Source organism: Oncorhynchus clarkii, chromosome 6 (genome assembly GCF_045791955.1).
Source record: "Oncorhynchus clarkii lewisi isolate Uvic-CL-2024 chromosome 6, UVic_Ocla_1.0, whole genome shotgun sequence".
Classification (NCBI taxonomy): domain Eukaryota; kingdom Metazoa; phylum Chordata; class Actinopteri; order Salmoniformes; family Salmonidae; genus Oncorhynchus; species Oncorhynchus clarkii.
This window is the reverse complement of record NC_092152.1, coordinates 69,006,587-69,023,798: the sequence shown is the minus strand read 5'-3', so window position 1 is coordinate 69,023,798 and position 17,212 is coordinate 69,006,587. Positions and strand designations below refer to the sequence as shown.

Sequence of the window (17,212 nt, the reverse complement as noted above, 5' to 3'; positions counted from 1 at the left end):
AAAGCTCAGCCACACACACACATTGACAGGGGCATGCTGCTGGAAACGTGCACAAATATAAGAGAATCCCCAATTTCATATTATTTCATAATGAACGAATTTGTATGCCTGTGAATGAAATCTAAAATTACGTTAGGTAGGCATGTTTGGTATTTGTGGTGCGTTGTTCTAGCTGCACTTGCAGAAGCTTGGCTTATTGGTTCAGAAATGCGCAGTGTCATAGTCTGACGTGGTACTACGGCGCCTATCCGTGTGTTTATCTCTGACACCTGACGGCGTGTTCCTTTCTCGGTTCCCCTGATCACGACCACTGCGACTGCAGACCAGCGACTCTCCCGCTTTATGGAAACCGAGGCTGTGCGCTCTGTCGTGGTCATGCTACCTCCCAAGAACTGCCTCCCGAGGAACTACAGCTGCATAGCTGGGTTGTTCGGGAGCTTGACAGCAGACCCGAGATTAGAAGACGAAGAGGGGATGGAGCTGAACGGAGCAAGCGAGCCCATCGAGATGCACCATGTGGTGGATGAGAGACCAAGAGGACGGGAATCCTTCCTCAAACCCCCGCAGAGTCCGAACCTGCGCCGCAGGTGCAAGTCTCTGCCGACCCCGATAGAGAGAGCGAAGCTTGAGATCTCCCGCAGCCGGAGTCCCTGCAGCCAGAAAAAGGTCCGTTTCGCCGACTCTCTGGGTCTGGAGCTCACCTCTGTGAAGCACTTTAATGACACAGACATGCCCGATGTGCCGGAGCGCATAATGGCGAGCTTCGACAGGGGTCCCCTCCATCTGAACCCATTTGACAAGTTCCCCAGGGCACCGACCACCCAGTCTAGTTTTATGGAGCTGCAATTCAAGAACCCCGGGACCCTACCAGGCTTTACTGAGAAAGTGAAAGAAGTTAAAGTGTTGTTGGAGTGTGCTGAAGCCGACGAGTTCAGTCTGTCGGGCGTCGTGCGGGTTTTGAACATGGCTTTCGAGAAAAGTGTCTATTTGAGGTTCTCAATCAACAACTGGATAACCTTCATGGACAGTCTGACATCATATGTCCCCGAATCAAGCGACGGTGTGACAGACAAATTCTCCTTTAAGATAATCACCCCAACAACGTTTCTGGAGAGCGGAGGCACATTCCAGTTTGCTATAAGATACTGCGTTGGTGGAGATGAGTATTGGGACAATAATAACGGGTTCAACTACAAAGTGCGACGCCACAGGTTTAAGATTTCCCCACCCCGTGAGTGGGAGGATGGCTGGATTCACTTCATCTAACCTGCATGCGCCCTTGGCGTTCTCACCGGTGCACTGTGTGTGTAAAGCACGCAATCTCTCCACGGGCACCGCTTTACCATAATGAAGAATAGGGCTACCATAGGCTATAGCCTCTACACATTGTGTTAATGATCCAACCGCCGTGTCCAGCTGTACACTCAGTCATTTTTTACATTGTTTGGGTTATGATTTTTTCACCACCGTCACATTGGTTTTGTTTCATGTCATTATGTTTGACAGATTTGACAGGATTGAAAGACAAGCCCTTCATTAGGTGTCCGCCGTGGGAGGTAAATCTGCTGTATGATAATTAGCCTTGGTGTTGGGGACTTTGTAGTCTTGTGCCCTTTGGTGTGGCCCGACTATACTCTTATGTAATGCAGGGACATGTGCCATTGAAAACGTGCCAGGAATAGACCCCATTTAAGCGTCAGTGTCCCTCTAAAACGCAGCGTTGCTCGCTTCAAGCCCCACTTTTGACTATTTCATTAAACATCTTGTGCGATGTCTTAACTGTCAACGACCGCTTATACAAAACTGAGGAAAATGGTTATGAAAAACACTAAGACGGCTTCTCGCCTTCTCTCTGTTTATTTCCGATAGCATGGGACTGCTCTCACGTGCATCCCCCTGTGTACCTGTCATGCCGGATTTCAATCCGATTCTCTCATCTGAAAACTCCAGCGGATGGAGCAGGCCGAAGCTCAGTCACAACAATATTCGCACTGGATCGACAAAGGAAATATCAAATTGTCATTTGTTTTACCAATTCCTCATCTTTTCATCTTATTGGATATGCCTTATAATACCCCTTATAACTAAAGGGGAACGCTGCTGTGCTTTTATCTTGATCAATATTGGGTGTATTCAGTTTTATAACTATTTGAACATTAATATTTCAATGTTGGGGTAATGATTAAACCCTCTCTATAGCACTGCTCAACGAGATGATGTTAGAAAAAAGAAATCATCCCACGAGCTTTGTTCGCTGGTTATAAATGCACCATAATTTTTTTTCTCCAGAGGATGGTAACCAATAGCAGGAGAGTAGACTGTGGGTCAGAGTGGAGCCCTACTGTCTAGCAGTAGGTTAGCCTATTAGGATGCTCTGGTATAACCCTCAAACATCTTACATAATAATATGTGGATATTTACCACTCTAAAATGCCAAATAATGCATATGCTATATGCATTATTTTAAACTAGAGGACATGTATATTTGACAAAAAAAACTGTTGTACAGAATTTTTTGTACGGGATCTTATGCTAGATTTTTCTCTGCAGTGCAGTCTGCATGTATCTGACAGGTGATATTTTACAACATTCCTGTTGTGACACTCTTGATCTCAACCAGTCACAATAATTCACCAGGTGTCTTGTAAACAATAGTTGAGGATAGCTCTAACCCTAAGGTCCACTGCAGAGTCAGTCACCACTGCCTCACCCATACAGTATCTCTACCTTCTTCAAGGTTGAGCTTTAATGACAAAATCCACACGCATATCACTCCATTTTATAAGTGTTATTACACAATGATAAATGACAGAGACAGATACTGTTGGACTTTTGTTTCTGTTCCTTGTTGGACCTGAAATACAACTGTTGTTGTGGAAAATGATACATTTACCTCAGATCGTTTCTAGAGTGTGGACCTGACGATCTTCCAAAAATTCCAGGTTTCTCTCCTTTTATTCAGGTTGAACAAAACAAAACATTATTTTTTTATGAAGTACAGTAGAACCAAAATAGTCAAACTCATGCCATTTTTAAAACACATCCAGTCCAGTAAAACAGTAGCATTTCATTGTCAGTATTTTGTAAATAACTTCCACTGTGCAATGTTGTATTTTACAGTAGAACTGTGGTGATGACAGCATCTAAACTACTTTTACTGATTTCAAAGTCGTAATGTTAGACTTGGCTGATGATATAGAAAAGAGCAGTGTTTGGTAGGAGTACATATCGTACAGTTGATGCTATTGCACTGGTGCTTCATGCTGAACTCATTTGTTGGCACATTGGCATCACATAATGCATGTGTCAAACTCATTCCACTGAGGGCCGAGTGTCGGCGGGTTTTTGCTCCACCCTTGTGCTTGATTGATGAATTAAGGTAAACAATTAGTAAGGAACTCCTCTCACCTGGTTGTCTTTGACACCCCTGACATGAGGTGAGGGAGCTCATTATGGATGGATGGCAAACTAAACTTAGGTTATGTAGCGCAACAGCCACAAACGGTTTGTCTACATGTGTACTGGATGTACAGCATGTTTAAATTAGAGTTTCTATTTATTTGGGTTGTTATAACTTGTGGGAGTTTTCTATGCCATGAATGCTTGGAATGTATCAATATTTTGTTTTGAATAGGACACCTCTGAGAGATCAGCAGCTTGGAGATGTATCTGTTTAGAAAATGGAATGCATCTATGAGACTAACAGATGTAGTTATGTAATATAGTTAGTTACTGTTGTCTGGCTATGGTGGTTAGTAAGAAAAGCCTGTGTTTACATGAACCAGGACTTGGCAGGAGCTTGGTCAGATAATTCAACCCTTGAGATTGAAAATGGAAAATAGACTACTCATGTGACCACTGAGCATGTCCAAATGACTCAAACAATTTAGAAGAGTTGTTTGGCTTATAGCAGAGCTGTTTGGTTTCCAGAGTCCAGCAGTTGGCTCTTTCTAATATCTCCATGGGAAATCTGTAGAGCCTGGTTGAACCAAAATAACCTCAATCACGGTCTCACGTCCACCATGACATTAACCAACCTCTAGGGCTGCACGATATGGGCAAACAAATGTAATAGCGATTTTTATTTTTAACAAATATGGTTATTGCGATTTGACGTGTGATAAATATCAAAATATTTGGTTGAACTGTTGGAATTATAGAAATATATTGAATTAAATTAAGAAGCTAAGTGGAAAGCAGCATCGTTCTTGTTTGGAACAATTTGTTGACTGCGTTGACCTGACGGAACAACATGCAAATGTATAGTCAATCATCTAACAGCGAGGGGGAGGAACTGCGCTGCTTGAGTGACAGGGGCGAGGCTTAGTGTGTGTGGGAAGCAGCCACAAGATGAAAAAAACGGAGTTAAAACCGAAAGTTACTCACGGCTGAGATGCATTTCAAAATATTGCATATGATATGGATCTCTTGCGATATGGATATGATTTTGATGTGAATTCGATTAATTGTGCAGCCCTCTCTTGAGACATGACCATTGGTTGACAACTGGTTGGCCTCACTGTGTTCAGAAGCATGCTAGTCTGTGCAGTCAGTGAGTTCCACACACGGCAACTGTATCTCCACAAAGACTACTGTGGTTAACAAGATATCACGCCTTGTCAGAGATTGTTTTATGTTCTTAAGTCTGATGAAATATAATGGTTATTTTTCCTCATGTACCTTTTGCTTATGATTTCTGTTAACTGTAAATATTCTCTCAATAAGTGAACATGTAGTACAGTATGATTTCAATCATGAATTGTTTCAATCAAAACATTTCACTTTGTGAATATGTCATGGAGGTAAAGATGTTTTATAGGGGAAGGATGAAAGGCTTCCAGAAACAGACCGTATAGGGTTTGTCAACACAACATGAGCTATATGAATCACTTCAATATATTGGTATCACTCTGCGCCGGAGGGATACATCCGAGGTGAGGATTTACAGATTTACTCCCATGTACACCTGTGTCATGGCTGGGGTCCGCCCCTATATATAGACTCCATGGCAGTGTCACACATTCTCTACATCATTTTTGAGGCCCCTCTAGGACCGTAGAGGATTGGAGTGATCCATGTAGCTCACGTAACCGTGGTTACATACGTAACCTTCGTTATGTTTCACTATATTGGATCACTCCAATATATTGCTATACGCGTACCAGATTAGTCTGTGCTAGAGGGACCTGGCCAGTCAGCGGCAAAGTCCCAGCGCAGGACCGGGGACCTCAGTCCACCCTGATGGTTGATGTAAGCCACCAATGCGGTGTTGTCTGTTCTCACCAGGACATGTCTTCCTTTCAGATGTGGAAGGAAAGACCGCAGGGCCATGGAGTCGTAGTGTAAAGCTAACAAAACACAAGCATGACAAACCACGGGCAGAAGATACAGATCAACCGTGCGCAGCAAGTGGAGCACTCAAGAGGAGGGGCTGCTCCAGGCTGCAAAACAGCCAGTGAGTATACTTCCACGCAAGATATTACACTTACCAGTGACTTACCAAGCGAACTTCAGAAAGTTTGTACCTCAAACCATACGGACGTCCGCCGAGAAAATGAAAGAGAACTTGTCACGGCCATGGGGTCTATATATAGGGGCGGACCCGAGCCGTGACACAGGTGATCACAGGAGTAAATCTGTAAATCCTCACCTCAGATGTATCCCTCCGCCGCGGAGTGATACCAATAAATTAGAGTGATCCAATATAGGGAAATATAATCACATTTTATGAGCACTCGCTGATGTTTATCTGTTTTTATGTGTCGCATATTGAATGTCTTTCTGATATCATATTATGTCGATTAATAGCATTTCAAAAACAGGATTGCAAGCGGTGGATGGATACCCAACTCAGAAAGTCATCTAAAAACAATCTGAGCAAAATAGAATTTCAGGAAATTTCCTTTAAAACTGTGGTACGTCACTGAACCTTAAGCCAAAATTTGGGCGGGGTACCAGGAATGATAGGGTTATTGTATAAGGTGTAACTAAAGATGGTTCCATTGCCTTATGTTTAGAGTTCATACTGAAATGAACACATAAGAGGTCTAAGCTGTGAAGGGATGTTATGGTAGGTTGATCAACATGTGCTAATAGTCTCGAGCAGTCAAATCATACTGGATAGTATGTACTGCGACTAAGCTGAGGGAATCTTTAGGCTAAAGAGTTGCATGCATGTCACTAAAGACAACATACACTTTGGAGTACCTGAAACATCTGAAAGGAGTGACTAATGATTGTAATATTGAGCTACTCAAAGTGCTTAGTGCACTTTGCGTAGAAAAGTAGGAAAGCTAGGAAAAGAGGCATGGTTTGGTTTGGTATGCCTCTTCCGACTTTACATGTATTCCTGTGAATTGTTACTAACCAAGATGTTCTCCATCCCCAGTCATGTTTCATACACAGCTTTCTCTCTCACTGTGAAATGTTAAACATCTGAAATAGGTTAAATCAAGTTCGTTTTACTCATATGTGGAGTGGAGAAAGTGAATTTCCCTTGGTTTGACCTATAAGGTTATCAGTATTCGTCTTTTGAACCTATGCAAACCTTAGTACTGCAATCCATCATCTGTCTGTGTTGATGTGTATTGGTGTCTGACGTATTGTTTGGAGCTAATGTTTATCACTGTATTCTGGCTGTTTGCATGCACGGCGGAAGTACCCCTGTTATTTTTATGGTGAGTTTGTAATCTAGCCTATATTTGATTAAAACAACGACAATAAAGGTCTTTGTGATGGGAAATTTAAATGTGTTTTAGTTTTGTCCATTTCCTTTATCACGCTACAGTCAGCAGCATGGTATATTTAAGCAATAAGGCATGAGGGGGTGTGGTATATGGCCAATATACCACGGATAAGGGCTGTGCCTGGACACAGCCCTTAGCCGTCATATATTGGCCATATACCACAAACCCCCAAGGTGCCTTATTGCTATTCTAAACTGGTTACCAATGTAATTAGATCAGTGAAAATAAATGTTTTGTCATACCCCTGGTATATGGTCTGATACACCACGGCTGTCAGCCAATCAGCATTCAGTCCTCGAACCACCCAATTTATAATAACCTTTACCTTAACCTTTCATTACAATAGCTTTATTAAATCAATTAGAATCAATGTCACAGTATCCTCTGAGATGACACGGGTTTAATACAAAGGTCTACAGATTAATTTCCCTGCAGGGTGTGATTTTGATTGTATTATGAGAGATCTCATTTTCTCCTCTGAATGCTCCACTGCTGTCTGTCTGCTCTGAGCTGACTGGCTCATTTATCAGACAACCGTCTAATCCACACAGGGTCCTAGTCCTGTAGGCCATAACATGTCTTGCTGTGCTGCGGATGCCAGCCACCCAGCCCCTCGCCGCAATCATGACGAGACACATGTCCTTGAATTGATCATCTTTGTCGGCACGCCCCTCAGTGTTGCATGGGTGGGGTTGCATGGGTGGTTTTGGAGGGCAGGAGGACAGGCTGAGGGATATCTTGTGATCAAGAGGGTTGGCTTCAGGCACAATTTAGTCTCTGACATGTAGGCTGTATAACAGAGAACAGGTACTCTTGGTGTCCTTGACTTTTTCCATTCTGATGGATGGGCATATTTTTATAATATCTTCATGGTATAGGGTATCTATTTTATATGCAAGGGCACACAGAGTTCCAGTTACAGCCGTATGATATTACCATGACATTTCATTAGCTAGTCATTGATCTATTCAATAGATTGCATTTAGCTCTCCATCGACTAGTTTCCTCTCAAAATATTGATTGCTCTGGAGCATCATTCTATAGGACGGAATCTTAATAGTGAAAGACTCTATAGGATGGAATCTTAATGGTGAAAGACTCTATAGGACTGAGTCTGTATAGTGAAAGACTCTATAGGACTGAGTCTGTATAGTGAAAGACTCTATAGGACTGAGTCTGTATAGTGAAAGACGCTATAGGACTGAGTCTGTATAGTGAAAGACTCTATAGGACTGAGTCTGTATAGTGAAAGACTCTATAGGACTGAGTCTGTATAGTGAAAGACTCTATAGGATGAAATCTTAATGGTGAAAGACTATAGGACTGAGTCTGTATAGTGAAAGACGCTATAGGACTGAGTCTGTATAGTGAAAGACTCTATAGGACTGAGTCTGTATAGTGAAAGACTCTATAGGACTGAGTCTGTATAGTGAAAGACTCTATAGGATGGAATCTTAATGGTGAAAGACTCTATAGGACTGAGTCTGTATAGTGAAAGACTCTATAGGACTGAGTCTGTATAGTGAAAGACTCTATAGGACTGAGTCTGTATAGTGAAAGACTCTATAGGACTGAGTCTGTATAGTGAAAGACTCTATAGGACTGAGTCTGTATAGTGAAAGACTATAGGACTGAGTCTGTATAGTGAAAGACTCTATAGGACTGAGTCTGTATAGTGAAAGACTCTATAGGACTGAGTCTTTATAGTGAAAGACGCTATAGGACTGAGTCTGTATAGTGAAAGACTCTATAGGACTGAGTCTGTATAGTGAAAGACTCTATAGGACTGAGTCTGTATAGTGAAAGACTCTATAGGACTGAGTCTGTATAGTGAAAGACTATAGGACTGAGTCTGTATAGTGAAAGACTCTATAGGACTGAGTCTGTATAGTGAAAGACTCTATAGGACTGAGTCTGTATAGTGAAAGACTCTATAGGACTGAGTCTGTATAGTGAAAGACTCTATAGGACTGAATCTTTATAGTGAAAGACTCTATAGGACTGAATCTTTATAGTGAAAGACTCAATAGGACTGAATCTTTATAGTGAAAGACTCAATAGGACTGAATCTTTATAGTGAAAGACTCAATAGGACTGAATCTTTATAGTGAAAGACTCAATAGGACTGAATCTTTATAGTGAAAGACTCAATAGGACTGAATCTTAATAGTGAAAGACTCTATAGGACTGAATCTTTATAGTGGAAGACTCAATAGGACTGAATCTTTATAGTGAAATACTCTATAGGACTGAATCTTTATGGTGAAAGACTCTATAGGACTGAATCTTTATAGTGAAAGACTCAATAGGACTGAATCTTTATAGTGAAAGACTCAATAGGACTGAATCTTTATAGTGAAATACTCTATAGGACTGAATCTCTATAGTGAAAGACTCTATAGGACTGAATCTTTATAGTGAAAGACTCAATAGGACTGAATCTTTATAGTGAAAGACTTTATAGGACTGAATCTTTATAGTGAAAGACTCTATAGGACTGAATCTTTATAGTGAAAGACTCAACATGGCTGAATCTTTATAGTGAAAGACTCAATAGGACTGAGTCTTTATAGTGAAAGACTCAATAGGACTGAATCTTTATAGTGAAATACTCTATAGGATGGAATCTTAATGGTGAAAGACTCTATAGGACTGAGTCTGTATAGTGAAAGACTCTATAGGACTGAGTCTGTATAGTGAAAGACTCTATAGGACTGAGTCTGTATAGTGAAAGACTCTATAGGACTGAGTCTGTATAGTGAAAGACTATAGGACTGAGTCTGTATAGTGAAAGACCCTATAGGACTGAGTCTGTATAGTGAAAGACTCTATAGGACTGAGTCTGTATAGTGAAAGACTCTATAGGACTGAGTCTTTATAGTGAAAGACTCTATAGGACTGAGTCTTTATAGTGAAAGACTCTATAGGACTGAGTCTGTATAGTGAAAGACGCTATAGGACTGAATCTTTATAGTGAAAGACTCTATAGGACTGAGTCTGTATAGTGAAAGACTCTATAGGACTGAGTCTGTATAGTGAAAGACTCTATAGGACTGAGTCTGTATAGTGAAAGACTCTATAGGACTGAGTCTGTATAGTGAAAGACTCTATAGGACTGAGTCTTTATAGTGAAAGACTCTATAGGACTGAGTCTTTATAGTGAAAGACTCTATAGGACTGAGTCTGTATAGTGAAAGACGCTATAGGACTGAATCTTTATAGTGAAAGACTCAATAGGACTGAATCTTTATAGTGAAAGACTCAATAGGACTGAATCTTTATAGTGAAATACTCTATAGGACTGAATCTCTATAGTGAAAGACTCTATAGGACTGAATCTTTATAGTGAAAGACTCAATAGGACTGAATCTTTATAGTGAAAGACTTTATAGGACTGAATCTTTATAGTGAAAGACTCTATAGGACTGAATCTTTATAGTGAAAGACTCAACATGGCTGAATCTTTATAGTGAAAGACTCAATAGGACTGAGTCTTTATAGTGAAAGACTCAATAGGACTGAATCTTTATAGTGAAATACTCTATAGGATGGAATCTTAATGGTGAAAGACTCTATAGGACTGAGTCTGTATAGTGAAAGACTCTATAGGACTGAGTCTGTATAGTGAAAGACTCTATAGGACTGAGTCTGTATAGTGAAAGACTATAGGACTGAGTCTGTATAGTGAAAGACCCTATAGGACTGAGTCTGTATAGTGAAAGACTCTATAGGACTGAGTCTGTATAGTGAAAGACTCTATAGGACTGAGTCTTTATAGTGAAAGACTCTATAGGACTGAGTCTTTATAGTGAAAGACTCTATAGGACTGAGTCTGTATAGTGAAAGACGCTATAGGACTGAATCTTTATAGTGAAAGACTCTATAGGACTGAGTCTGTATAGTGAAAGACTCTATAGGACTGAGTCTGTATAGTGAAAGACTCTATAGGACTGAGTCTGTATAGTGAAAGACTCTATAGGACTGAGTCTGTATAGTGAAAGACTCTATAGGACTGAGTCTTTATAGTGAAAGACTCTATAGGACTGAGTCTTTATAGTGAAAGACTCTATAGGACTGAGTCTGTATAGTGAAAGACGCTATAGGACTGAATCTTTATAGTGAAAGACTCTATAGGACTGAATCTTTATAGTGAAAGACTCAATAGGACTGAATCTTTATAGTGAAAGACTCAATAGGACTGAATCTTTATAGTGAAAGACTCAATAGGACTGAATCTTTATAGTGAAAGACTCAATAGGACTGAATCTTTATAGTGAAAGACTCAATAGGACTGAATCTTAATAGTGAAAGACTCTATAGGACTGAATCTTTATAGTGGAAGACTCAATAGGACTGAATCTTTATAGTGAAATACTCTATAGGACTGAATCTTTATGGTGAAAGACTCTATAGGACTGAATCTTTATAGTGAATGACTCAATAGGACTGAATCTTTATAGTGAAAGACTCAACAGGACTGAATCTTTATAGTGAAATACTTTATAGGACTGAATCTTTATAGTGAAAGACTCTATAGGACTGAATCTTTATAGTGAAAGACTCAACATGACTGAATCTATATAGTGAAAGACTCAATAGGACTGAGTCTTTATAGTGAAAGACTCAATAGGACTGAATCTTTATAGTGAAAGACTATAGGACTGAATCTTTATAGTGAAATACTTTATAGGACTGAATCTTTATAGTGAAATACTCTATAGGACTGAATCTTTATAGTGAAAGACTCAATAGGACTGAATCTTTATAGTGAAAGACTCTATAGGACTGAATCTTTATAGTGGAAGACTCAATAGGACTGAATCTTTATAGTGAAATACTCTATAGGACTGAATCTTTATGGTGAAAGACTCTATAGGACTGAATCTTTATAGTGAATGACTCAATAGGACTGAATCTTTATAGTGAAAGACTCAACAGGACTGAATCTTTATAGTGAAATACTTTATAGGACTGAATCTTTATAGTGAAAGACTCTATAGGACTGAATCTTTATAGTGAAAGACTCAACATGACTGAATCTTTATAGTGAAAGACTCAATAGGACTGAGTCTTTATAGTGAAAGACTCAATAGGACTGAATCTTTATAGTGAAAGACTATAGGACTGAATCTTTATAGTGAAATACTTTATAGGACTGAATCTTTATAGTGAAAGACTATAGGACTGAATCTTTATAGTGAAACACTTCATAGGACTGAATCTTTATAGTGAAAGACTCAATAGGACTGAATCTTTATAGTGAAAGACTCAATAGGACTGAATCTTTATAGTGAAAGACTCTATAGGACTGAATCTTTATAGTGAAATACTTTATAGGACTGAATCTTTATAGTGAAATACTTTATAGGACTGAATCTTTATAGTGAAATACTTTATAGGACTGAATCTTTATAGTGAAAGACTCAATAGGACTGAATCTTTATAGTGAAAGACTCAATAGGACTGAGTCTTTATAGCGAAAGACTCTATAGGACTGAATCTTTATAGTGAAAGACTCTATAGGACTGAATCTTTATATTGAAAGACTATAGGACTGAATCTTTATAGTGAAAGACTCTATAGGACTGAATCTTTATAGTGAAAGACTCAATAGGACTGAATCTTTATAGTGAAATACTTTATAGGACTGAATCTTAATAGTGAAAGAATATGTCAAATCTTGACTGTACTTAATACAGCATTAATTATGCCATGAAATCCGGCACCATATCCATCATTGATTCCCTTGACTCTGACCCAGTTAGATATGAATGAGGACATATTGAACTGAGGCCTCAGCCTCTGTTATTTTTGCTATTCACAAACCAATGATGAGGCCTTAGGGAGGATAAGAGAGAAGGGAGGGAGAAGGGTGGTAGAAGGGGTATACCCTGAGGAAACAGTCAAGCTGTTTTGCTTCTTGCCAGATGACAACTCTATCTGTGTGTGTGTGTGTGTGTGTGTGTGTGTGTGTGTGTGTGTGTGTGTGTGTGTGTGTGTGTGTGTGCGTACAGTTGCCTCTCCTAAATGTAAAGGGGCAGTTAGACAATCTCAGTTATGATTCTAGATGTCATCCCAAGAGTCTGTGTGGAATGGGTGTAGGGGTCGTTTTGGGTACATAGTCCCTTTTTGAAATACCTCCTGGGTATAAAAACACAACAACATTAGTTTAATTTGTCACAGGTCCAGCTCACCCCTTTGAGTTGATGTGAATAAACTGAGTTTAGACCGTTGTTTTATAACAATCGTCCACCAAGTCAAACATTCATCACTAGTGAATATGATTGATCATATTATTATACTCCAGCCTAGCCTGCTCTGACTCAGTGTGTATCAGTCAGCAGAGTCTGGGGGACCACATCAGGACACAAGTAGTCAGAGAACCAGACAAACAGAGAAGCCAAACAATTGGGGCTACATTGACAACCTAGATTAAAGCGATGTTAGCAGACTACTGTATATTGCCACTTCTATTTGCCACATCTTTAATCTGTATATTAAAGTCTGTACAGTGTTTTTCCACAGACCTGGAGGGAAGCGAAAGTCATTCTGCTACCAAAAAATGATAAAGCTCCTTTTGCTGGTTCTAACAGCCGACCAATCAGCTTGCTGCCATTTCTTAGCAAATGTATGGAAAAGATTGTGTTTGACCAGACACAATGCTATTTCTCTGTGAACAATTAAACAGCTGACTTTCAGCACACTTATAGGGAAGGACACAAAACATGTTCTGAACTGACACAAAGCACTAATGATTGGCTGAAAGAAATTGATAATAACAAGATTGTGGGAGCTGTACTGTTAGATTTCAGTGCAGCCTTTGATATTATTGACCATAATTTGTTATTGAAAACAATGTAGAATCTGCCGTATCATGGATAGACAGAGTTACCTTTAATGGAAGCTTCTCTGACGTTAAACAGTGGTGTATTCCACAGTGGAGCTGGTTCAGAGTGGAGGACAGATTGACTGCATCAGTGCTGCTCTTTGTAACAAGTATTGATATGCTGAAAGTAATGAAATTGTCTGTTCAGCCAGTTAACACACAGCTCAAAAACCCATATATACCCCACAAGACAAGCAATCAGGTGTCTCTTCACAGTCCCCAAGTCCAGAACAGAGGCTGGGAGACACACAATACTGTATAGAGCAATGACGATATGAGTTACCTCAGGTATCACAGGCAAGAAGTACAATCTATTAAAAAAATACAATAAAACAACACGTCAAGGAACAACGAGGACTGTGAAGAGACACACACACACACACACACACACACACACACACACCCTAAAAGTGCGTGTGTGTGCGAAAACCTAAAAGTGTCGACATGGCAAAGCACTTGAATGTTTAAGATGAGTATTATTAATGTATATATTTTATCCTTCTTCTTCTTAAAAACAAAGAGTTACCCTCGTTAGTCGTAGTGTTCTTAGTTTAAATGTGTGTTGCTGTTCTTGCCCATTAGTGTTCTGTATTTTGTCATGGTCTATGTTTTGTGTGGACCTCAGGAAGAATAGCTGCTGCTTCTTCGACATCTAATGGGGATCCGAATAGAAATCACAAAAAAAATCACATTGAGTCAGCAGCAGGGTGCCTGCCGTCCAAAATCACCCATTGACTTTATGGGCACTATGTCATTACAGATTCAAGTTCTTCTTTTGAACATCTTGGCAACAAGCTTTTTAGAGAGCTGATGTAGAACCAGAGCATGAAGTACAGTAAGGTGTCTTTCCACTATATGGATATGACAGAATGGGTTGATTCTAACCCTACCTCTAACCCTGGCAGTGTTACAGTCATAGTTCTATGTGGTTAATCACATCAGAAGGAGATGGGATCAATAATTAGTATTTTTTACTTAAACTTAATTTAACTCGACAAGTCAGTTAAGAACAAATTCTTATTTACAATGACGGTCTACCCTGGCCAAACCCTGACGACGCCGCGCCAATTGTGTGCCGCACTATGGGACTCACAATCACGGCCGGTTGTGATATAGCCTGGAATCGGTTGTGATACAGACTGGAATCGGTTGTGATACAGCCTGGAATCGGTTGTGTTTGTTATACAGCCTGGAATCGGTTGTGATACAGCCTGGAATCGGTTGTGATACAGCCTGGAATTGGTTGTGATACAGCCTGGAATCGGTTGTGATACAGTCTGGAATCGGTTGTGATACAGCCTGGAATCGGTTGTGATGCAGCCTGGGGTCTGTAGTGACACCTGTAGCACTGACAGGCAGTGCCTTGGACCGTTGCACCACTCGGGAGCCCAAGGATTTAATTAAAACAATTGAACCATTGATTGACAATATTGGTTCAATCCAATACCTCAAAATGTCAACATATATCATTCTTAATTAAACATAACTAATTGAATGTGTGAATGTGCACTATTGGATTGTGTTGGTATATACTGTACAGTGACTGTTGTTATTGAACCTTCAGGGTGTCCGTAGAACAAGGTTATCCTGAGTGATCCTACAGTATGACACATGATCTAGGCCTGGCCTGTAACGTTACTGTATGTTAGTGTATCATGTATGTGTCACATTCGTGTCACGTTCCCTTGTGCTTCCCCCCATGCTTAGTTAGGCTGTGCTTCTCCCCAGAGTGGTGAGTGACCTGTGCTGGCTCACAGTTAGATGGGAAGGGGAGTGTGGAGTGGTGCTTTGGTAGGGTCATGTTGATGGTCATATCATGTTTATAGCTGCACAACATGCCCAGCAGGTCTCTTTGTATACCTTATTCTAGTTGTCTCCAATCCTGGTTCTGGTGTGTGACATGAATTTATGTGACATTTATTTGCCATACATTTTAAAAGGCTCTGGAAATGATATACAGTAGCTTCATTTATAAAACATTACACATCGCCCTAACCATGCGTGTGCGCCCATTTATCAGTCTCTCATCATGGGGTGGTAATCAGCCGTAAAGTCATGTGTTGTTTGACATAACCACTGTGTTAATGTGCCCATCTGATGATTGTGCCTCCCTGCACTGGGATGTTATCACACCACCACAGCCTCAGTGTTATATTTAGATGCTAGACAGCTTGTTCCTAATGTTTGGTATACTCAGTGTTTATCTTGAAAGATGGTTATGTGTCGTGTCTTTAATATCATTAACTGAAGACTGATAGTTTTTATCAAAGATTTTCTGTAATTAATTATTACGCGATCAACTGATTAATCACGTAACTAATTACAGTGCCTTGCGAAAGTATTCGGCCCCCTTGAACTTTGCGACCTTTTGCCACATTTCAGGCTTCAAACATAAAGATATAAAACTGTATTTTTTTGTGAAGAATCAACAACAATAACATAACGTTTTGCATTGTTGCCAAAAAGTTCAATTTTGGTTTCATCTGACCAGAGCACTTTCTTCCACATGTTTGGTGTGTCTCCCAGGTGGCTTGTGGCAAACCTTAAAACGACACTTTTTATGGATATCTTTAAGAAATGGCTTTCTTCTTGCCACTCTTCCATAAAGGCCAGATTTGTGCAATATACGACTGATTGTTGTCCTATGGACAGAGTCTCCCACCTCAGCTGTAGATCTCTGCAGTTCATCCAGAGTGATCATGGGCCTCTTGGCTGCATCTCTGATCAGTCTTCTCCTTGTGTGAGCTGAACGTTTAGAGGGACGGCCAGGTCTTGATAGATTTGCAGTGGTCTGATTCTCCTTCCATTTCAATATTATCGCTTGCACAGTGCTCCTTGGGATGTTTAAAGCTTGGGAAATCTTTTTGTATCCAAATCCGGCTTTAAACTTCTTCACAACAGTATCTCGGACCTGCCTGGTGTGTTCCTTGTTCTTCATGATGCTCTCTGCGCTTTTAACGGACCTCTGAGACTATCACAGTGTAGGTGCATTTATACGGAGACTTGATTACACACAGGTGGATTGTATTTATCATCATTAGTCATTTAGGTCAACATTGGATCATTCAGAGATCCTCACTGAACTTCTGGAGAGAGTTTGCTGCACTGAAAGTAAAGGGGCTGAATAATTTTGCACGCCCAATTTTTCAGTTTTTGATTTGTTAAAAAAGTTTGAAATATCCAATAAATGTCGTTCCACTTCATGATTGTGTCCCACTTGTTGTTGATTCTTCACAAAAAAATACAGTTTTATATCTTTATGTTTGAAGCCTGAAATGTGACAAAAGGTCGCAAAATTCAAGGGGGCCGAATACTTTCGCAAGGCACTGTATAAACAGCGTTATGGTAACGTGGCCACACCATCTCCCATGAGCTTCCCCAAGTTGTGACAAAAGGACCAGTTCCTAGCTGGATTCTTCACCGTTCTTTTATACTTTCTCCGGAACATGACATTTGTTCGTACCTCAAGTTCTGTGAGGTGGAAGGATTTCCTTTGTTCTCCATGAAAATCTACTCTCTCTATACTGTGTGTCCATGAGAAGATTCTTAGGAATTTACGACGTCTCTCTGACCACAGCAA

General features: G+C 40.1%; 1 protein-coding gene across 1 annotated transcript; it reads left to right on the top strand.

Moving 5' to 3' along the window:
* Window positions 1-326: 326 nt before the first annotated feature.
* Window positions 327-3,988, top strand: LOC139411527 (protein phosphatase 1 regulatory subunit 3E-like). Its single transcript, XM_071157993.1, has one exon. It carries the CDS (start codon window positions 343-345, stop codon window positions 1,264-1,266), a length of 924 nt encoding a protein of 307 aa, XP_071014094.1. The 5' UTR covers window positions 327-342; the 3' UTR covers window positions 1,267-3,988.
* The last annotated feature ends 13,224 nt before the right edge of the window (window positions 3,989-17,212 follow it).

Coding starts and splice junctions, on each gene's coding strand:
- LOC139411527 (XM_071157993.1), top strand. CDS start 343: ATGGAAACCGAGGCTGTGCGCTCTGTCGTGGTCATGCTACCTCCCAAG.